Source organism: Ischnura elegans, chromosome 3 (assembly GCF_921293095.1).
Source record: "Ischnura elegans chromosome 3, ioIscEleg1.1, whole genome shotgun sequence".
NCBI lineage: Eukaryota > Metazoa > Arthropoda > Insecta > Odonata > Coenagrionidae > Ischnura > Ischnura elegans.
In genome coordinates this window covers 6,289,035-6,312,937 of record NC_060248.1, presented here as the reverse complement: position 1 = coordinate 6,312,937, position 23,903 = coordinate 6,289,035, and the positions used below count along the sequence as shown (strand labels likewise).

Sequence of the window (23,903 nt, the reverse complement as noted above, 5' to 3'; positions counted from 1 at the left end):
GGATAACATTTGAAGGATGGGAAGCGCAGTATTCTGGAGATAATTTTTAAAAAGATAAGAAAGGGGTAGAGATATTGTAATTGACCTTTGGGGCAAATGTTATAGTAGTCATTATTGCCACTGTCCTCTAATCGGTTCGGTTCGCTAACGGTTCCAATTTGCGTTAAGTACTCTTAAATAGCTCTCTTTAGGTGAAAAAAATGGATTGTTCGAAGTTTGTGAATTTTGGGAAGAAAATAGTTGGGATCGGTTTGAATTACAAGTATGTTCACTTTAATTTCTCTTGCTCGATGAATAAAAGCCCTTAGAATTACTTCTAATGAAAGTGTGTGCTAAATTGCAGAAGCCTTCTTCTAGAACGCAACCTACCGATGCCGAAAACTCCTATTGTGTTTTTAAAGCCAACCTCGAGCTATATCACTTCCGGGAAAGACATCGAGGTTTGTAAAGCGGAAAGCCTGTTTTTTGAGTGGAATCATTACCCTTTTTTGCCTCAATGCTTTGGAGATATATAATATATATCAGCCTTGGCTCTATGTTGATAGTTGATCAACCTTAATTTTCTATGGTCAATAACTGCATGAGGTAAATATAATTCATAGGTTTTTTCACTATAGTAAAATTATGTACATTAGCAGTGGCGGATCCACGATAGAGACAAGGGGGGGAGCTAATTGGGGGAAAACCTCCTAGCAATAGCGGGGTCCGAACAAAATTACCATTCTATCTAGTGTAAATTGGATACCTTAGGGGGGTGCCATAGCACCTCTAGCTCCTCTCTGGCTCTGCCTCTGGATGGTAACATCTAAAGGCAGTTGCGTAGCCAGGAATTTCGTTCGGGGGGGTCTAAAACCAGGGAGAAAAATTTTTGAAAAATAGGGTACTAAGTTATGGATTTTAAACTAATTTTAACAATTTTCACAATCGAAAAATCTTCATTTGTTAAAAAAATACTTTGTAAATTCATGATTTTTAAAGATTTTTTTTCTTTTATTAAGGAAAATTATTGTGATTTTATATTTTGGGGAGGGGGGTCCGGACCCCCCGAATGCCCTCTCATGGCTATGCCACTGTCCAAAGGCGTGTAAAATAGGCCCTAAATTTAGAGCTAATTCGTATTTCAATTCGTTATAGTAGGTAAATGTATTGGAAAATTTAACTAGATACTTTTGTGCATTGCGGCAACCTTCAAATATTTCGATTCTATCTAGTTTGTGTTTCAACCCGCTATTGCACCCGGTCCCCCCCCCCCCCTCCTCCCATATATCTGCCAATGAATAATAGTACCTATATATGTATTACTGTCACCTGCTCAAGGAATTAAAAATATAAGTGACAGTAAGCCTCTTAGTTTTAGAATGCAGCATTCTCAAAAGTGCTTCTGGATTTTCCATTAGGAGTATTTTGATCTCTGGCCAAAAGTTAATGATTTCTCTTTACCATTTTCTTCTGTCCTCTCTATTGTCTCTCATCACTTTTTCATGGGTAGTCATTCTTTGGACCATTTCTCATTTGAATCTGCTCAATTTAGAAATTAAAAGTACTTTTACACCTTCCTTGAAGATTGTAGCGAGGAAAATGTGGAGGAGATACATGTTCTAGATAGCAAGGCAACCTGGAATCAATCTTGACTCCCACTTGACCGAACGGGCTGGTCAGCCTTGAATTAAGCTCAACAATAGGGTGGTTTCCTATTATTTTTTTATTGCCTAATTCGAAAGATTATTACTCCTGGATTACGTATTTCATGCTTGTAGATTTTTAAATTACGATATCTATTTTTTGCGATTCAATGAAAAGTGAAAATTTTCAAGCACGCGAAAATGCAACGGCTAAGTATGAATGCTGGGAAAACTCTGTGTGACGTTGATCTGGTTCCCGCTGCCGCACGTGAGGTGACCTTGGGGTGAGGCTTTGAGCCCTGATACGACGCAGGATGGTAGCAGAGTACCATGCTAGCTGGTAGCGCTTGGCTTAAATAAGGATTATTAATACCTTATCAAACGAAGAAAACTTTCCGACCTTAGCCAGTTTTAATAGGTGATAATTAAGACATGTTTCCCTGAGCTCTGTGCCTCATGCATGCATTGGTAATATCAGACGATGTAAAACTCCTATCTACTTGGATACTATCTAGGTCCCTGTGACGTCACGTGGAGTGGCATCGCATGGGTGCCAATCTGGCCTTTTTCAAATGAGGTTAAAATTGACCATTGCCATTCGTCTAAACCGGTATTTCTAAAACCAAATAATTTGTATATTATGAAATCACTAATGGTGGGTAACGAATCGCAATGAATGCCTTTCGTTTTCTTTGATGAAGGAAACTACCCTATTCAAATCAGAAAGCTGGATTCAAGCTCGAATCATATGGACAAGTCTCCTGTGTGGAAGCTTGCCATGAGCTGGAAAGTATCTTGAATCAAAATTGATACAAAGCTGGAATCAAGCCTACCGATTACAGCATATATATTGTTCGCATCAATCTTTTACCCCCTGAAAATCGGGTTCTTTTACTGGAAATGAAATAAGGTACTAGTGATCAGTAGTGATGGGTTGATCATGAACGATTCGATCAAAAAGATTGAATCAATAGGTGAATCAAATGACTCATGATTCATTCCGTTAAGCAAGTCGATCATCAATCACTCCGACTTCCGGTTTCATATCAATCATCCCGGTTTCCGGTTGATTTCAAAATTTGGAACAATTGATGCTTTGATCTCTTTTCGTCAGGGCAGAATTGGTTGTGAGAAAATTAAATACTTTAATGTTATAAAGAACTGAGTACTTGTGTAATCTTTTGCTTATATGTTTTGTAGCAGCTATTTGTCTTAATAACACTACTACACGTAAAAGGAAAATATTAAGATGACTCTTGTAGGAGAATGTTAAGAAGTAGAAGTTGCAGCTGTTAACATTTTATTGTGTCGTTCATAAAATTATCCTGCAGATCAGATTCATGCATAGTGTGTGGTGTATTTTGTGTAGTTAGAGATGTATAGTTTGAAATTATTCTATCAGTTAAGAAACTGTGGCAGTTTTGCCTTCCCAAATATTTTCATGACACTACTTCCTTCATTTTGCAATCTCATTTACTCATCTAGGAATTCATTATCAAAATAGTATATGAAATGATAATATGGATAGCAATCAGTGTTACCAATGCTCTTCGCAGATGTGGCAGTATTTATTCGATTATTCAAAGTGATTTATTACATCCATTGATTGAGTCTTTCAATCTTGATTCTTTTGTCTTTTCGATCCTGATTCCTCTTTTTTTCATTTGAGTTTTTTTCGATCATGATGATTGAATCAGTTGATGGAATCATTTATGTGACTCGAGCCAAAATGATTGAATCACTAAAATGATCGACTTTGCCCATCACTTGTGAGCAGTGAGTTGCTAGTATATGTCATATGTAGAATGTAGGTGAACATTCATTTGGCTGGACAATTAAGTGTGACTCATCTCATAAAATTTCCATTTAGTTTGAATACCAATTAACAAGTTTAAAAATGATGAAGGGAAATGGCAAACTGAGATTGACTTCTGAATTTATCATTGGTTTGAAAATCCTTCAGCCTCACACCTCTCGCCAGCCTTTGATCTCAAGTATTTGCATTACTGTGATTTGTAGCTAGGTATTTTTATAGTGGGCAATAGCATTTCATGCGTTGATATAAATGCATCTTTTGTTTGTTCTGGGGTGCCACAGTATTCCCAGTATGTTAATTCAATTCATATATTGAAAGCATGAAACACCCCCTTCATTAGTGTGTTCTAATTTATCGTTAATCCTCTCACAACTAACAGTGAAAATATGCGCAGGACGTTTCTTGACCCAGGAGACAGTGGTGGCTGGTGGTTATATATCTAGAGTGTGCATTAGAGAAGATATACGATGATGAAAAAGAGCATGAAGTTCAAATGAAGGCTGCTAAGTACGGCACTGAATGCATTGATGGACTAAGATCCTGAGCGCAGAGACTAAAATCCTGAGTGTAGGTGGCAACTACACTACCTGCCAATTACTCACCAAACATGCGCGTGTGCACTTTCGTCGTCTTGAGTCTGCACCTATTTGAACACCATTTTGCGACTGCGTACCAATGCAGGTGGTAGGGTTGTAAACCCGGAAAGGAGGGAGCCAAACTACCCTCAGAGCTCGGAGATAATGCGAAGTCCCCACAAGTAATGGTCAGAAAAGGTTGGTGGTGAGTGTGTTTGATTATCTGCAGGACCCTTCTTAACGAATTCCCTGCAAAACTGTGCCGTACGGAGGGGACGGAAGAGTCTGTTGGGGCTCAGTACAGCAGTCATGCTAGGGAGAGAACTCCACCGTCTCGTAAGGGTTAACAAGGGATTTTTTGTTTCGCCTTCACCAATGACCTTGAAAGTGATTTTAATGTTGGTATTTACAAATGAGCTATTGGAGTTGGAGATTTTAGAAAGAATAAATGACTTTGAAGTGAGTGTTCTAAATGAATGTTGGTACCTATCTGCTTCCCAAATCCTTGTAGCAGCCTCCTTCCGCTTGCCTTCGAGCTACTCACAGGCACACTGAAATCTCCACTCTCCTCCCCCACCCCTTTTTTACCCCTAAGCCCTAAATTCACCCCCCCCCCCCTCTCCCTCTTTAAGCTCTTTTTAAGCATGAAATACCTCCAGCAAACACCTGATGATAATGCTGTGCCCAGAAACCCGGGTTGTGAGTGTATGTAACTGTGGCATTGTTAGAGTGACATAATAAATCCTCTATTGAAGATGACACTAAATTCCTTTTGAATCTCCCCTTTTAATTTGCAAAACTGACTTGTATTTAAGTGCAGTTGAGTCATCACCTTGGTTAGATTTTTCTCAGGTGGGCAAGAGATCTATAAATATGAGTGAAGGCGGAAATGGCAGAGTGGGGGTGGCTGAGGTTTTATCTATCGGTGATGAGGTCTGACCGATGGAATGAGAACAATCTATGTGAAGGACTGATGAGGTGGCTAGTGCTGATAACAGTTCTGATCTATCTTCAGAAGAGATGTCAGTGTCTGGATAAACAGTCATTACATGAAGCGTGTGAGATATTGACAATTTCAAAATGCTCTAAAAATTCAGTTGAACTCCCTTGTCATGTACGCATGGAAAACTTCTTGGTAGAAATCACCAAATTGCTCATAATTTCATTTTGGTCCTCCAATTTCAATGTCCTGTGGACGTTGATTTAAAAACGCCAATGTTCTTCCACTCTGTCCTAAAATTTTTATCTCATTTAGCCAATGCATGGTACACTGCTCTTATGTCTCATAAGTTCATGCACCACTCCACTTAAATTGCTGCTACCGCCTGCGTGCTTTGGCATTGAAAAGCATTTCAGTCAGTATGAGTGGGGTCTTATCACCTTAATGATCAAATCAAAGCTTCGCATTTGTTCATTAAGATCAAGGCCCTTAGGATGGGTTGACATCTGGCAATGGCTGGTGGCTTGTATTTGATTTAGGTGTTAATGTGGGTCCGAGTTCTGAGTGATAGAGTTGATCAAGGCTGAGATGCAGTGCTTGGTTTGCTGCTGTTTTCACCCGGCCACTGGGCTCCTGGGTGCTTCCATGGTTTGGGCTACTAATCAAAAGGTTCAAATTTGTGTGGATGCATGTGGTTGTGACGCTACATGCTGTAAGAATCACCTCAGAACATCACCGCCATTGAATTCTAAGGTTAGCACACAAACTTGCTGTTAGTTTTTCCAATGATGTATGTCATTCTTTTAGCACACGAAGTTTAAATTATGAGAATGAATTAAATGATGCCGATTGTTCAACTACTCGAGATTTTCATTGTTTTGGTCAAAGCAGGTATAGTCAAAACTTCTGTTATAGGTGGCCCGTGGTAGCCCACCCACTGATGATCGCACTTTGCAGTGGCGGCGCGTGCGTATACGCATGTTAGCAAGTGCACACCCAAAGATGAATAAATTATAAAAGAAAACTATTCCTTTGCAACGCGAAGGATAAAAGTACTGTCTGCATATGCAAGAAACATGAGCCTCCTAACGCTACAGCTATCTCCTTTTCGAATTCACCGCTCTACAAGTGTGCGATCCCGTGGCATCATGCCGGGCGCATTTTCGGTCTATGCGATCGCTTGAGGGAGCTCTGGCGGGACGAGGTAAGGTATGTGCTGTTCAAAGGGGCGATGGGAGCAGACTCAAAACCATGCGAATGCGCACACGCATGTTTTTGGTGACTGACTAGCAGGTAGTGTAGTGGTGTAGCCGCCACCTACACTACCTGCGCCCAGGATCCTAGTCCGTCTACAGAGCCATCTGTATAGCCGTTTTCTACACTACTTCCTCATAGGGCGTAAGGAAAAGAGAATGAATTTCAACTACCGTCACTTGTAAAGGTGTGTTGAGAATAATTATTTTCATACATGCTAATATTATTTCTGTTCATGCAATTTTAAGGGTAGAGTGTACCAGTTATATGTTTTGCTTGCTATGTATTCTATTACGACGAAATATGACGCTCATGGATTAGGATTAACATAATATAATTAAATCATCCTATATCTGCTCTAATGCACACCCTAGATAAATTACCACCAGCCGCCACTGGCACTTTGTAATCTCTCCCTTGCATGATCATTTCCAAGTGGACACTGCATATTGATGGCTAAGTGCTAACAACACCTATCTCAAAAATAGCACCTTTCAGGGAAGCAAAAAAACGATCAATTTTTTTTACTGGTACACTGAAATTAAAAACCAAATGTACCTAAAACTGAAAAATAAGCATTCATTTACAAACAAAGAAATGCGTTTTGCTTGTATTATATTTTTAATTGTTATTACACTTTGTTTAAGATACCTATCTCAAACTGGCCGAATTTGAGATATGTGTTGTTAGAACTTAGCCGTCGATATATGTAGTGATTTCTCTAAGGCCTTTGATAAAGTTAAACATCCCCAATAAGCAGCTAAACTTGAAGCTTCTGGTATATCTGGCATCATGCTAACCTGGTTCAAAAGCTTACCTATCTAAGAGAGAATATGTTATCAAAATCCAAAATGCTGTATCTTCTCCTCCAATTCTATGCTACTAGCAGTGTTCCCCTAGGTTCTCTCTTGGGTCCCCTTCTTTTCTTGATTTTTATCAATGATATTTGTGCTTCTTGAGATCCAATAAAACATCTTATCGACCTTGATGATTTGAAGATTTTCCATCATATTAATTCAGACATATGTTATGGATCTTCAGAGGTGTTTAATTTCTCTTGCTTCTTGATGTGAGAATCTGCAGCTGAACGTAAATAAATGTGATATACATACTTACCTTGTGCAGAGGAAAACTTCCTTAATTAAACAACAACTCTTTATCAGGGTTTAAACTAATTAGGGTCCAATGTAAACAGGATCTAGGGGTACTGTTTGACTTTAGACATCCTTTGACATGCATAATGACAGTGTAGTAAGCAAAGCATTTAAGTCCCTTGGGTTTATATGTCTACGTAGTAAAGACTTGAGCAACATTTTCACTTACCAATTGTTGTGCTGTAAGCATTGTGGGATGAGGGACTCTTTCCTGTCTTCCCCCTTTTTCCACCTCATGCCACCCACCGCCCACGCGCCACCAAGTCCGCAGTTCCTTTATTCGCTTCTCTCCTCCCCACCCTCCCTGTTCCTCACCTCACCTCAAGCGTGGGACCGACGCAATGTCTACAGAATGGACGCACTGCGGGGTGATGGAGTGGTAGAAGATAGAGAGCGCTTAGCATGCTAAAAGAGGACGCTATGCAGAATGTGTGGTTGGCGGCTGCAGTGCACAAATGTGGCAAATAAACCTGCTTTGTGTAATCTAGAGTTTTCTTTTAACTGATCCAGCCTTCCCTGATTGTATCAATATACTGTACCCTTTCAGTACATTACTTTAGTTAGATCCATACTCGAATACTGTTCAACAGTATGGAATCCATGCTACTTGATATATGAATTTGCTATTGAGAGGTTTCAGAATAAATTAATAAAGACTGGTTGCTTTTAGATTTGGCATTGAAAAAACAGAGTGGTTCGTACGTGGAATTGCTCTAAGTACTTAATCTAAAATCACTATATAACTAAATGTAAAGCAACTGGGATTATCGTTCTCTCGTCTCGCTCGAGGAAAGCTCCCCAGAGTGGCCGGTGAATACGTCAATGCCGCTTAATGAGGGAGCTGCTACCCTGCAACGGAGCAGAGGTCTGGGTCGCACTGCAGAACCATGCTTCTAGCTCCTTGTTCTCCTTAGCATAAGTGTTGATCGTCTCCCTGAAGTCATCTATAACACTCTACATTGTTGGCACTTCAAGGCCCCCAAAACTAACATGACTCACCATTCTCAATTCTTCCTCGTAATTTCTACGATTTCCAATTTGATCAGGCTTCTGGCTCCAGTTGTAAATCTCTTGGGTTCACCAGAGAGTGCAGATGGAATGGGAATATATATTATGAAAATTTTATGTAAATTGCATTTATGATGCTTGGAGTTACCTCTATTCCTTACAATGTATATTCAAGGGGGAACCGAGGATCAAACTGGGGGAGGGGAGGGGCAAGCCATGATTGTTCAAGATGTAGGTAAGATTTAAGCATGGAAAAGGTGAATGAAATCAACATTTTAAGGAAACTGTAACAGCTCTTTATTAGTTTTTAAAATTACTTACTGGAAAAAATATTTTCCAAAGAGACATTTGCGATTTTTGCTTCTAGGGGGGGGAGGCAGCTGCCCCTCGCTGGGTAAGCCTATGTGTATACTTCTTTCATAATAGACATTTGGTCCATAGCCTTTTTTTTCAGTAATTAGTATCATGTTTTTATTATTCCCGGTGTACAATCATTTCAAATTTCAATCAATTTTACAAATTAAAATTCCCCTCCATCAGTTATTCTTTATCTTGTACTGGTAGCCTTAAAGGTAATATAATTACTATGTCATTTTCAAAGTTTGTCAAAACCTGGGAAAGTAAAAATCTGAAGATTATTTGATTATTTTCCTGTCTTTATGTTACCTGTTACATAAGATAGCATTATCTATGTTCTCTTCACCTGATATTAAGGTCTTTATTGCAGATTCCAAAGGGTTTCAAAGTTAATGAAGAAGTTGAATTGGGAGTTGTCATTGGCCATAAATGCAAGAAAGTAGCAGTGGAGAAAGCATTTGACTATGTTGCAGGCTACTGCATCGCTCTAGACTTGACAGAAACAGTTCAACTGGTATGACATTTTCCCAATGTTGTTTTGGTTTGTTTTCTGTGTAGCCTCAATGGCCACACTTTTCTGACTATTGTTGAGCTCAAGACTGTGTATTAGGGCGGATCGCAAAAATCGATTTTTTTCAAATCCATCTGGCCCAATGAAAAAAAGTTGTGGGACCGATCAAAAATAAGGCCTGAAAAATTTGAGACCTGTACGTGAACCCCTGACCCTCGCTCAAATGCAATTTAGGGGGGGAGGGTCAAAATTCGAAAAATATAGTATTTTATGGTCATTCCCTATAGATTTTCCCGAGTTACTGCCCTTCTAGGGCAAAAATTTCGTGCATTTTGACGTATCTGCCACCGTTTAGCCACAAAATGCCTAATTTTAGTCCGCGTCCGCGAAGAAAATATTCCAACGCCCACGCAGCGTCGCGGATACCAGAGCCGCAGGCCGATCCCTTGCCCTCCACGCTCGCTTCTCCCCCTCCCACGCCTCTAACACAGCAAAATTCATCCCGCGCATGCTGCTAGGAGGTCGTTTATCTTTGATAATATAAATCAGAAGATGGTAGAAGGTAAAAAGCGATGCGTAGTGAGACGACTTGTCCCTTATTTGGCGCCTCGTCGGCGTGAAACAAATCGATGTTACCAACTTTCAGAGATGTGATGAAATATTTTTAGACCTGCGCACGCAGGAAAGGAGACTACGGTCTATGAAGACGCCTCTCGAGTGGCTATGAAGGTGTGCGAACTATGGTGACGCGCTTCTCTTCCATTATGAATGTGACTAAATGGATTTAGCGGTACCACAGGAAGTACTAAAACTTACGGAAAATCGTAATAGGCCAAAAGTAGGGTTTTGATGAAGTATAAGACTCAAACAATTTTAAAGGAACATTTTAAATTATGCGATATTTTTGCGTGTAAGTGCATGGAGGAGCATAAGGTTCCCCCAATGAGAAGTATTTTGAGAGACAATCTGACGAAAATAAAGATGATGGCTGCTGGATTGAACCCTAAAGAAACTCGACAACTGAGGAAAAAAGGGAATCGTAGGAGAGCGTTGAGTCATCATCGTCAATTCTTGTACGGGAAAATAGTATCAAAAAATTTTCTTCATCAATTCATCCGAAGAAAATTAAACTGGCGAGAAATTAGTCGATTTGTATCTCTACTTTCCTAATGAAATAAACATTAAGGGCTATAACCTCAAATTGGAACTTCTTCGGGGAAAATGCGTCTGCCAACTGTGATAGAGGTATATGCAAGAACCAAGCAACAGCAATGATCGTTCCCGCAACTTTAGCAAACGCAAAAGTCATAACTTCGTAAGATATATCAAAGCTAGTGTACCAGAATTACTTACGTAGACAGAAAAAGATGCTAATTACTGTGAATAAGAAAAGAGAGGTGTCATTTAAGGGCCTTTTTTTATTGGAATGAAAGACTATACTCTTGTCTGATGAAAAAAGGGAAGAGGACTTATCAATACAAGTTTAGAGGGGAATGTGTGGTGTTAGTTGAAGAAACAGGGTCCCACTTTTGGAGGTTTGCCTCCCCCGTCGGAGGATTAGCAAAAGTTATAAAATCTGCGAATATCGATTCCTTTCCGAGTGAAAATTAGATACACAGAATTAAAAAGGATTTGATTACGATGGTACCAAGCGAATACCGCCCAAAAAGGAGGCATCATCCCTTTGCTATAAGCATAATTCCAACATCCCTTGCAGTGTGGGTGGATTAATTTTTCCATAATGGGCAACATTTCAAGCTCCGACTGGGGGCTCATCCTAAGGGATTAATTTTGTTGAACCCCGAAAAGAGTTTACCCACATCATTCGCCGGGAAAGCATCAAATCGTATTTCATCCCTTACAGTGGTCTATTTGCTAATTGCACTATGTTGACTTGGATTTGCGACATAAACGTTGTGAGGGTAACCTAGGGAGCCAATTTGCGTCTCTGCAAGGATGCGTTTGGCGACCAATCCGAGATTTTTTTAATTGCTGGATTCTAATATCGACATAAAGGCTGATGATATATTGGAGGGAGACTCCGGTTCCTTCGGCTATATCTGAGCTTAGCGCTGTGGAATTTAAAAATCTATTGATGAAAGTTCAAATTTAAATTTCAATATTCATTTTGTTATACATACGGACGAGAGATTCGCGAAAGAATTTACCATAACTTTGTTGACAGCAGCAAAAGACGAGGAATGACACTAACATAAGAAATAAATGCGATGGTGGTTGGCGTAACATGGTGAAACTCCTTCATGATGCACAAAGGTTAAGAAAACACTTAGGCTAAGTGTTTTCTTAACCTTCGTGCATCATAAGAAATAAAGACTGGAAAGCAGGTAATTGAGTAATTCCTTCGTGATTGTTCCTCACTGGACGATGCTGATACATCAAATGTTAGTAAGACTAACGAAGAAAGACGCACTTGGTGTGAATTTTGTTGCATCTGTGGCGTTCGAGAGGGGAGCGGGGAGGGTACGCCGGCGGCCTTCACCCTTATTCATCCATTTAGTCACAGCTGTCGGACAATACCGGAATAGAAGTGCATAATCTAAGTTCCCAAACCTTCATAGCCACTCGAGAGGCGTCTTCATAGACCGTAGTCTCCTTTCCTGCGTGCGCAGGTCTAAAAATATTTCATCACATCTCTGAAAGTTGGTAACATCGATTTGTTTCACGCCGACGAGGCGCCAAATAAGGGACAAGTCGTCTCACTACGCATCGCTTTTTACCTTCTACCATCTTCTGATTTATATTATCAAAGATAAACGACGTCCTAGCAGCATGCGCGGGATGAATTTTGCTGTGTTAGAGGCGTGGGAGGGGGAGAAGCGAGCGTGGAGGGGAAGGGATCGGCCAGCGGCACTGGTATCCGCGACGCTGCGTGGGCGTTGGAATATTTTCTTCGCGGACGCGGACTAAAATTAGGCATTTTGTGGCTAAACGGTGGCAGATACGTCAAAATGCACGAAATTTTTGCCCTAGAAGGGCAGTAACTCGGGAAAATCTATAGGGAATGACCATAAAATACTATATTTTTCGAATTTTGACCCTCCCCCCCTAAATTGCATTTGAGCGAGGGTCAGGGGTTCACGTACAGGTCTCAAATTTTTCAGGCCTTATTTTTGATCGGTCCCACAACTTTTTTTCATTGGGCCAGATGGATTTGAAAAAAATCGATTTTTGCGATCCGCCCTACTGTGTATGGATCAGCAGGCGCAAGGCGGGAGAGGTGGGCTTCACCCCCTCTACTCCCTGAAATTTCTTCCTCAGTAGTGTGGTGTTGCCCACCATACACGCCACAAGGAGACGACTATCCCCTGGGGCACTCTTATCCCCCTCACGCTCTCTCAACTGTTAAAAGTTGCAGACTTAGATGAGAAGGTCTTGCATCCAAAAGTTTCTCTATATTGAATAATGTTAAACACTACTGCCAGTGCCTCAATGTTAGCAATTTGAGATAAAAAAATAATGCCAAGTTCAGAAACAAACACTTTAGAAGACCAAGCCACGATAATTACGGCCATTTTTGGTAAAAACCAACAAGGACAATTTAATTTTTAGCTAATGCAAACAAAACTGATACATAGTTTATTTCATGAAATCATGATAATTATGAATATTAGCAACCCGCATACCGCCCAAGCAACCCTCGAGCAAATGAAGAATCAAGTCATCCAAAAAAGGTCAAAGAGAAATATATCGTAGGCTGCTATAAGATCATTAACGAAAGCATGATGAAGGGGAACTCAGAAAGTGCTTTTAGCCTATTCAAGAGGCAGTTGGGAGGCAGGGAACCAAGATGCTAGTGCATAAAAGATTCCAATTGAAAGCTGCTGATGGAAGATAAAGACATTGAAAATAAAGGAAGACAATACGTAGAAGAATTACACATAGGCCCAGAACTTGTCGAAGAAGCAGTCCTGCATTACCAAGAGGAGGAAGACACCATCTAAGAAGATAATTTGGGAAACCCATTTGAGGCTTAAAGAATGGAAAAGTTCCCAGAGAAGATAAAGTCAGTGGAGATATAATCAAAGCACTTGGTGAAAAATCGCAAGATGTACTACATATGTGGAATAATTGAAGATGGCTAAGTAATTGGGAAAGCTGCCAGAAGATATTGAGCGGAGCACAATGGTGACAAAAGAAAAAAAAGGCAAGGGCAAACAGATGTGAGCGCAAAACCCTGAGCCTAGTTTCCCTTCCAACAAAATCCTCAGTCGGATAGTAGAGAGAGACAAATGGAAGACAAAATTGAAGGAAACTAGTCAGGAAACCATTTTCCATTTAGAAAGAAGGAGGCAATTCTATTCCTGAGGCTGCTGGTTGAGGAAATGATCCATATGAGCAAGCCATTGTATGTATCCTTTGTGAACTTGGAAAACTTCCAAACAATGGAGAAATTTGGACTAGACTTGACAGAAGAATATTGTCTGCCAGGACCTTGTAGCCAATGCACCCATTCAAGGAGAAGGAATTATAGATGACAATATTAACAAAGGGGTACGGCAAGGATGTAACTTACCACCATTACTCTTCAATATGTCCTCATGAAAGTGATGAATGACATCAAAGAACTAAGAAACAAGAGGATTAATGTAAATAAATGCTGAAAAGCCCGAGCTAAGGCAGCATTCATGGGAAAAAGACGTCTACTTTGCTCAAAGAACATAAGACTGGAGACCAGGAAGTAGAAAATGAAAATGTGTGAGAGCAGTGGTACTGTACGTATGGTTTAGAAGCTTGGCTATGAGAAAAAAGTGATCAGAAAATAATGTAGGCCTTGTGCTGGAGGAAGATACTGAAAATAAAATAGGATAGGGTGAGGAATGTGGAGGAATAGGGGAAGAAAAGACACTATGGATCATTGCACGCCAAAGAAGAACACCGTGGATTGGACGCGTAATCAGAAAGCAGTTACCTGGGATACATAATGGAAGGATTAATTAATTGATAAGTCGTAATTCTAGAGTAGACCAATCTCAGAATTGCAATAAGTACTGTGTATATAATTTATAGTCCTGTTTAACTTAGATACCAATGATGATGTTCACCATTGTAACACTAGAGGTTGTAATGATGTTAGAAAGTGCACAATTCAGCCTTTTTTTTTGCTAAGAGCCCTGGTTATGCTGGTGTTAAATTTATGAATGCTCCATCTTGAAGGAAACTCTAACTTGAGCTGTTTCAAAACTAATCTTCATCAATTTCTTTTGTAACCATCTCTGTACCAATGAAAAATTCATGCTACTTCCAGTATAAATAGTAATGAATTTCATATTGTCTTACTTCAATGTACATACTTACATTGATGCTGAAACAGGTTTGATCATCTTTGTGTGCTGAGTATGAATCTTTTATTATTTTACCCTTTTGTATAAAAAATTGGAGTTATATACTGTACTTTTCTTGATTGCAATGTCAGTTATTTGGTTGAGTGTGTGTTGGCATGGTGAAACATTCCGTATTTGTGTAAAAACTTGTCCTTGGGAACCAATAAATCATTATTGTCATTAATACTTTCAGGTTGATGTGAGGAAGAACGGACACCCGTGGACATTTGTCAAAGGCTTTGACACGGCATGCCCCGTCAGTCACTTTGTGCCAATGCAAATGGTTCCCGATCCACACAATGTGCAGCTCTGGTGCAAGGTAAACACTTCAAATACACAGCAAGAAAGAGTGTAAAAATCATTTGGCTTGGCCAGCATTCAAACCCAGACCAGTCAGGTAATGCAAACCTGACGGGAGATGCAGGTTCGAGTCCCAATGATTTTTTCATGACACATTTCATCTTGGTGTAAATTTGCAACCGTGCGCGTCACTGCCCACAAAGTTACATGTTCAACACAGTGTTTTGACTCTCCATTTTGCTGCCTCTTGCATTCTATTACATATTTACATACGTGATAACTTCAGAAATTTTACTATACTTCATTTGCCTGTTTTGTGTTGTGTATGCCAATGTCCTGAGTGATTACTCCTTGACTGTACGCATAGTAAAAATCTGGCGATAAATTTAATTTTTTTTTGTGATTTTTTGCCAACAAAAAACTTTTCATAGCTTGCAGTGGAGTATGTACTGGCCGGATTTTCAGTGTAGCACTCATTTTAACACCACTGTATACAAAGTACAATGGGGTGCTCTCATAAAATTAAAAAGGTAATTTTTTTTAAAGTTTAGATAAGTAAGTTAAAGTTATTAACGTATGCAAAATATGACTTCGTAATTCTCAATATTCTTGTTGCTAGAGAGCTTCAAAGTTCGCAAAAATTACTAAATTCTTTCGCGCTATAAAAACGCCCTGTGACGTCAGAATGCGAGTAAGCAGACTCGCTTCATGGCAATAACAAAACAGTAACGACGATAACAAACATCTACGACGATATCGAATTCTTAACGTGAAGGGTGTGTGAAAAACAGATGTGAATACCTAGTTTAAAAGTTTTTACGGTACTTGTATATCACAATGGTTGACTCCGACTTCATAAAGACGCATTCTGTGAACATTCTGAAGGTATATTAATTCATGGCCGCTTATTTCTTCTCCAGTAATGAAGAATTCTCGGTGCGGAGTTGAAAAGCCGCGAAATTGAAATGTAGCCTAAATGAAATCAGTAATCTCGTTTGCTAATAATCTAAAGCTTGGTTTGTCTCTCATTAAACTACTGTCATTTTATTCATTGCTTTTAATGTGTACTTGGTGCAATATTGGAATATGTGAAGTTAATGTTTTGGAGAAATACAACGGATCATATTTTACGCCGATTTACTAAGCATTCATAAGGCCTGGAAGAGAGACATACGGTGTTTCAGCAGTTTGTTAGGTTCAAGTGTTAATAAATCTTAGCGTTTGCACTGTTGGGGCTAAGGTGACACCAGAACATTAAGTGAGAACAATAATCTCACACTGTGGAAATCGCCGTGGATGAGGAGGATGAAAAAGTAATAAACGCTATTTGTCAAGATTGTGCTGGATCTTCCAGTATGCATACATTCTTTAAACCTGTCGATTATTCAGGATAAAAATATCACATGACTGATGATGGAATAAACATTTAAAAAATTAATTGAATAGAGAGATACATAGGTTTTTCTAAAACTGGGATGAATAGTCTACTGGCACCATGTAAACTTATTGTGTACTGGACTCTGACGTCACGCTCAGCCAACATGGCGATGGGTCGTTTTGAGCGCAAGATTAATATACAATTTTCAAATTGGAATTTTACTAATAATACGCAGGTTAGAGAACAACTGTTTTCACCGTAATTTTCAGCGTAAAGGACATATTTTTATCACATAATAATAATCCGTTTTCAGTGGAATTCCTCATTGGCACGATGCGTAAGATACCCCAGTTGGTTGCTTTATGACTGTAGAAACACTCCGATGCCAAGATGGTGGGTGCTCGTCCCGCTGAGTGCCGCTCCCTCACAAAAACATCTGTCACTTTCTGGATAGCCCTCATCGTGAACAAACTTTCTCAAAAGACAGCCAAATTTTAATTTTTTTAAGGTGAAAATAATTCTAGATTTAATTAATCAAATACTTTTTTCCCAAACAAACAAAGTATTAAAGATGTTCACATACCTCATTTATGAAGTAAAGACAGGAAATAATGATGAAAGCTCGTATCGGAGTATGGGATAGATACATGTATTTAACATGCATCCTTATTAACACTAAAAGGACGGCAGGGGTACTTGACCCATTTTCAGAGTTCAAATTTATTTTTCTCTTATTAAAATATTTTTTTTAATTTTGAAACTTTTTCACTTTGTTCATTTTGGTCTCTATTTTGATAAATTGTTGAAAGTTCAACTATAATGTTTTGTTTTAAATTTTTATGACGTGTTATACCTAGAAGGACGGCTAGGGGTCATTTGACCCACAACTTGTTTTCGCGCTGTTTTCTACTTTTTTCTTGCCTGTGGGCTCTTTTGTGCTACGTATAGCATATAATCAGTAAGAAGCTAGGGTGGTAGATGATTTGCTTCATTTTGAATCAGCTAGTACCCGGTTCAATGCCAGTTTCATCCCAAGGGCTCCTACCTGTACTCCAAAACCTAGACATAGTGACTTGTTGTGCTCAATCTTTCGATATTTTACGGGCAGCAAAGGGAAATAAAACGTTCTCAATCCTTGATTTTCGTAAATTCATGTAATTATGATATTTTAATTTTGTTTTATTTATTGTTCAATGCTTATTGTATTACCCACACCGGAAAATCGTCACGTATCCCATGACTTTTTTCCGTCGGCCAAGATTCAGAGCTCTTAGAGACATTATTTTCAATATCGCCTCATCAATTTTACAAATAACTGTTTCATTTTTCTGGCCTGACGGCACTGTCACTTGGCCTCGCCCCTTTGCCATGTGTCAAGCATTAGTGCCGCCTGACCCCGACACCATTTGGGGCGGGTTGACTGCACGCTGCGCCCTGGGGAAAAATCCTGTCTCCTTTTGAGAGAGCAGAGGAATTGGGTGGACTGTAAAATTCTACTGTAAATCCTACCCTTGGAATCTGCACGTATGTCGGAGAAGAAGCATTACTGCAAGTTCTTGGAAGATAGAATCAGGATACGGTTGGCGGTTGAGTCCCTGCCTTTCGAACGGCAATTAGCGTTACTTCTGAAATTTTTGTCCTTTTGCATGAAATTCTAATGCTCTCCAGCTCTTTATACCTCCAATGCAACTGGAGAAGATTCTACCATAATGGGCTTTCGTTTGTAGATTTTTTCACATGCATATCAGTAGCGAGTTTAGGAAGAAAGTAAGAAGTTGAGAAGTATATCATAAGAAGAGAATCGTCGCGATTCAAATAGCTGTAGTGAATATAGAAGATCAGTCTGGAAGTGAATCGGAAACATCAGTTCAAGGACATTCTGACCAATCCATCAACATCTGCGTGTGATGGAAGCGACGAAGCCCAAGATAGTGAATCTGATGGCGACTTTGGCGTAACAGCAAATGCACAGCTCTGTCCAATAAAATGCAGCTGTCCTTTTATGAGGTATGTTTCAAATAAACCAGACAAATTTGGAATCGAGTACTGGGTTTTGACAGATGTGAAATGAAAATACAGCCTAAATGAATTTCCATACTGTGGCAAAGATGATGATTGGCCATCAAATCAAGCGTTGGGGAAATAAATAGTAACTAAAGTGACCGTAACATACACAAAAATTCAGGAATAAATGTAACTTGTAACAATTGTTTTCCATCCATCCAGCTGGTAGGAAATCATAAAAAAATTGAAAACTTCTCTTGCACGGACTATCTGAAAAAACAGGCGTGACGCACGAATATCCATGACCCCTAAAATAGCCACGTAATCCATTCAAAGCGAGTGTTTTCCGAAACGAATAAAAGAATACCAGAGACCATCCTATTTCATAATAAAAACAAAGTGGGAGTAGATATGATGGATAGCATGTATCAATTTATTTACACGTCTCCAAATCCAACAACCATCTCTCCACGGGCACAAAAAAGAAAAAAGGTGCCAAATACCATCAAATTGAATCATTGCCCCGATTTCCTTTGCATTTTCCAAATTCCTTTTCATGTGCAAATGGCTGGTGTCCTAACACCCCCTCCACACGCTTTTAAGCGGCTTGCGAGATAGGGTAGATTTAGATGTAGATGAATAAATCGTCCAATGTACGCATTCGGCACAAAAAAATATTTTGTGGAAACAGCGCTGAAAAATTACTGTCTGTCTGAGATTTACAACAAAGTTTGATTGTTTTTTTTTTGTTTAAACATGTAACACAACTTTTGTATTGAGTGTAGGTTTTTTTCATTATTAGATATGCAATCGACTACTGAATACAGTTTAATTCATGATTCTTTAAAATTATTGTTATTAACTTTTGAGGATGGAAATAATATTTAATAAGGTTAAATAGTGTTTTTAATGAACTGATTCAACAATTAATACAATTAAACTGATAATTGGATGAAAATTAGGAGTTTTATTCCCAAATACATTTTAGGGGTCAAATGACCCCTGGCTGCCCTTCTAGGTAGCGCGAAACTCCCTTCCTCCTAGTTTTAATCCCAGGGTATATCCTCATATTTATACTAAGCAAAATCCGGTGCATGTAACTCTTGTGCTGCCTGGTGAGGATTATTTTTTTAACCGAATCTCTGATGCTTGCAGGTGAATGGGAAAACTGTGCAGGATGGGAATACTTCGGAGATGATCTTCAACATCCCCGAGATAATCAGCCACGTTTCTCGCTGCATGACGCTGGAGCCAGGCGATCTCATCATCACGGGCTCTCCAACGGGAGTCTCCCTCATCGAACCTGGAAGCCTCGTTGAAGCTGGGAGCAAGTCGCTGGGCGTAGAAATGCAGTTCAAGGTCAAATCAGATGAATAGTGGGAGGGATGTACATAATAAGTAAGTCCTCTCTTTCTGCATGCATGTTACTTGTATCAGCTGGTGGGCCAATTATATTAATGATGGTTTGGTTCCTGGCATCAGTCCTCGGTCCCAGTTTTTGATTGAGTTTTTCATCACCAACCCTTGACACGTTGGCTGTCACACTGGTCATAGTGACATAGTCAATAAAGTTTCCAATTTAGCTGTCCCAGCCATAGTGAGACCGGCCATGGAGCCATGATTTCCGATGCCACGGGTGACTTGCGATGGATTGTTTAAATATGGATTATGACCAAAGTGGTCATTATGAGTGCAATACTTTAAAACAGAGTAAAATTCATTTAAGATTAATTTGCTGTTACATTCTACATGTCACAAAGCAGTACTTTATACAAAAAATATGGCAAGTATGTGCTAAAATGGTCAATGTGTTAATTGTCATAATATAGATGCTATTAGCATATTATGCAAACTGCCTAAAATAATGCAACAAGGTTTCTCACAAGTGATTGGATCCTATTCATCTACATATTTAAAGCTTGTTATATAAATAATGCTCAACAAAAATGTTTTGTCTGGGTTTGGTGCAAACTTTGATACTGTTACATACTTTCTTGTACATGAAGTTCTCGATCTTGACTTGGCTGGTAATGTGGCTCTGGGGTCGAAAATTGGTGCAACCAATAACTGAAGAACCAAAAGCACCCATCCCTACTACAGCCATAATATGATATTATCTCTAGGATGACAATTTGTTAATCTATTGGAACTTTTATTTTTGTAGAATTTTTTTTTATAATGGGTAATAAAATTGAAGTTTATCCAAGCAGTTTATTATAAAATAGCGATTTAGTGAGAGAGTGGTACACAACATACGTCATCAAATTAAATATCCCTGAGATAAGCACTTCTCACAAAAGGCACACTACTCCATTAATAGCTTAATGAAATGGAAAGGATTGTCTACTTGTCCCCAAATGCTCCATATTTTCCAAGAATGGAGTCCTCCATTTTCCCCAGCTGTGGGAAACAAATTTATAGAATTAAGACATAGATTCAGTTCATGAGATACAGCTCAGGAGAAGGGAGATTGCTGAAGTCAACACCAATGGAGTGATATCTGCCGCAGATGAACACACAATCACATTGTTCAGTATATCTTCATAGTTGTACAGTAGTGGCCTTTCTTTCTTCAGTGTATCAATGCTCACCAAGGAATTGGTTGAATCCTAGAAGAACAAGGGAAAGCATTTGAAGAGACCATATTTACCAGTTAACACGGAACTAAACAATGCATCTGGATCTGCGACAACTGAAAGGAGAGAGTCTAGAGCAGACAAGAGCATTGACACATGTCGATAGAAATGATTCACGAGGACTCTCCCCCCTCCCCTCCCCCTGTGGAGCACCTCAGCCCACAGGCAGAAGCTGTGCATCATTAAATGACTACATGTCAGCGTGTGTTGCACGCAGCCATCAATTGCAAGTGCAGCACTCTGCGTGGGGAGGGAGGGGAGTTGTTGTCTGAGGTGGCCGTTCCCCACGCATGCACTCGACCAGTGCTCTTGACGCCATTTCTGCACCCAATGTTTCCAATTCGAACGAGATCTATTTTCCACTCCAATTGAGGCAGGGGTTACCTATTTCACTCACCTGAAATATAATGTTTTTGTGGCCATCATAAGGTCCGTACATAGTGAAGTGGGGGGTTGGGGTGGGCAGGTGAGGGAACTCTGCTTTGTGGCGTTGTCCAAACGTGTAATCCATGAGCAGCAACAGCACATACACTTCCTCTCGCCTCTGCTCTGTCACATTCGGATTGCTCATCACCTGCAATGCAGCAATCGTGATACTACTCAAACGGTTTCCTTTGTCCACCAGACATGAAACTATGCATGTGACAGCTGTGCTATCTTAAAGATTTACTGAGGACTTTCTCATTCCGTGAGATTGGGAGGGACTCAGCAGGTTGACACCCTTCCCCTCCCCTGCCTTCTAATGCCTCTTGATGTAATTATGTAATGGTAAACCCCAAACAAATCCCAGGGAGCCTTTCTGCATTCCTCATTCAATTGCAGTTGAGCATCTTTAAGATAGCACAGTTGTCACATGCATAGTTTCATTTTGGAAGAAACAGTGCAAAATTTTGTGATAATTAGGCTAAATTAAGTGAAACATGTTTCAAAATTACAATATGGCTAAGTGCTATCCAATAATATTTTTCTTGGATATGTGATAAGTAGCACAGAGAAGCTGTATGATTGCTTAAATGCTACTTGCCAGCTAAATGCAAGACTGAAGGGAAGCTGCAGCATGTAAGCTGAGCAAATGAAAACAGTTAAGCAGATTGTGTTTTCTTTTTTTTGTAAATAAACCTGGAAAATAAAACTGCAATCAAGCAGGCTCATTGCCACAAATTTGGTTCAGAGAGGGCCTGGGTGGTGTGCACATTGCCTATTTGTTGTCAATTTGCACGAATCAGGAAACCTCTCATATCATTAAGTAAGCTGTAAATTTCGTCTTAAGTTTGTAGACCCCTTCAGTTCGTACATGAGGGACAGCCTGCACTCATTCTGCCAGCCCAAAGGCCTTGCTGTCAGTCTCATCCTTGACCTATGTCTTTTCTTCACCACAAAGATAATGCTCGTATTACTCTCTCTGTTATTTTCATTTATCAGAATCATGCTTTGAATATTTCACTGTTGTTTGGGGACATACACTTTGAAACATAACTGTACAGAAAAATGGAGGGTCAGAGGACGTGTGTATTTGTCTCCTCAGCAGATGTATTGCTTGCAGTTGCCACAGGGAAGTATCATTAGGGGGAGGGGGGACTGAGTCACCCTTCTGGCTACATGCCTCAATCAAGTACATAGAGTAAAAGCAAAGTAAATAAAGCATTAACATCACGCAAGAGTAATTGAGTGCTTTAGTCAGATGGGGATCTCACACAGTGCATGTATGTCGCTAAGGGAGAGAGGGGAGGTGGGTGGTTGAAAAATCGTCATTTAATTTATGGGTGTCCCATTTATGTTGTCCAATGAATGCTGAATCCAAACTATATTAATGTTGTCCAGCATGCCAATGGTATATAACCAATGACTGCTACGGCAATAAATGCATACCAGTCCTTTGGGTGACCATCCGATGTGGCAGGATTTGGTTCCGTCTTCCGTCATGCACAGGACTCTAACATTGTTGGATGGGATGCTCTTGGCCCATGTTTCTTTATACTGCCCTGCAACGACAGGCTCAAAACTAAAAACAGAAAATATCCTATAGGATGAATGAAAAATAACTAAAGCCACAGAACTTACAACTGCCTTTTTATGCAGAACAGTAAAAATAAAGATATTTGCCAAAAAAAAGTGAGCTAGGTATGAATGGAAAAATTGAGAAAATAATATAAAATTGAAAATTTAGACCCACTTTTAAGGCCTGGTTATGTCAAACACATACACACAAGAATTAACCCATAAATACTTCAATGTTGGTGGACTGGAACAGAAAATGTATGAATGCATCAACAAAATTGGAGCGGGCTCCATTTTCGGTTTGTGCATTCTTACAAGACGTGTGGTTTCAGCAAGCATTTATGCATCCATTCACACCTCCATGCATTTATGCATAACTTTGTATGGTGTAATTTATCATGTAACCTTGCCTTTCAACTTTAAAAAAGATTTTTGAAATACTGTTATATTATTCATTTATGAGGTGGGATAGATCATTATGGTTTACACATTCCCATCCTGCCAGGTGAATATCCGTGATATTCACATTAACATCATTGGGAAAAATTTTCCTGGTGAACAAAAGGAGTGCGATTCAAATAGCTGTTCAGGAGGGTGTGCTCAAAACAAATCAAATTAATTCTGATTGTTTACATTCCAATTGGTCAGTGATGCGATCATAATTTGTTCTGAATGAAACTTTTCAAACACAAAAAATTTTAATAGAATCGGAACTCATCAGAATCGATATTTTGGAATGAAAACTGATTGGAATGATTCTGATCTTTCAAAGTACAACCTCTGGCAATCGATAAGAAAGCCATTCATGTGGTGAGAGGTCTAGGAGAAGAGTCGAGAAGGTGCTTCTTCTTGCCTGTGGTCTTGTGCACGGTGCCCATGTCCACAATGGCCACGTCCCCGTCACCAGACACGAGGCAGTGCATCGCATCCACGTAAGCATCCCCATCCTCACGACAGCACCGATCACCGCTCAAGTGCTTCGGAGGCCTCCCCTTCAACTTCTCGGCT

General features: G+C 39.6%; 2 protein-coding genes across 6 annotated transcripts in view; one reads left to right on the top strand and one right to left on the bottom strand.

Moving 5' to 3' along the window:
• Nucleotides 1–20: 20 nt before the first annotated feature.
• Nucleotides 21–20,467, top strand: LOC124155384 (acylpyruvase FAHD1, mitochondrial). The gene is made up of 5 exons (XM_046529156.1): nt 21–262; nt 344–440; nt 9,097–9,240; nt 14,773–14,898; nt 19,417–20,467. The coding sequence occupies exons 1-5, from the start codon at nt 201–203 to the stop codon at nt 19,636–19,638; spliced, it is 651 nt and encodes a 216-aa protein (XP_046385112.1). The 5' UTR covers nt 21–200; the 3' UTR covers nt 19,639–20,467.
• LOC124155382 (transferrin) overlaps nt 19,769–23,903 on the bottom strand; it is a 47,329-nt gene continuing 43,194 nt past the window's right edge. For 2 of the 5 annotated variants that reach the window (XM_046529154.1, XM_046529153.1), the window contains exons 12-15: nt 23,749–23,901; nt 22,767–22,879; nt 21,295–21,471; nt 19,769–20,870 (exon numbers count right to left, since the gene is read on the bottom strand). In XM_046529154.1, coding sequence (XP_046385110.1) covers nt 20,703–20,870; nt 21,295–21,471; nt 22,767–22,879; nt 23,749–23,901 — 611 coding nt within the window. In that variant the 3' untranslated portion in view covers nt 19,769–20,702. Of the gene's footprint in view, nt 20,871–21,294; nt 21,494–22,766; nt 22,900–23,748; nt 23,902–23,903 lie in introns of those variants that run through there. The other 3 variants (XM_046529155.1, XR_006864178.1, XR_006864179.1) reach the window with 3 other exon arrangements.

Coding starts and splice junctions, on each gene's coding strand:
- LOC124155384 (XM_046529156.1), top strand. CDS start 201: ATGGATTGTTCGAAGTTTGTGAATTTTGGGAAGAAAATAGTTGGGATC. Junction 441..9,096: donor CTTCCGGGAAAGACATCGAG/GTTTGTAAAGCG, acceptor TCTTTATTGCAG/ATTCCAAAGGGTTTCAAAGT. Junction 9,241..14,772: donor TGACAGAAACAGTTCAACTG/GTATGACATTTT, acceptor TAATACTTTCAG/GTTGATGTGAGGAAGAACGG.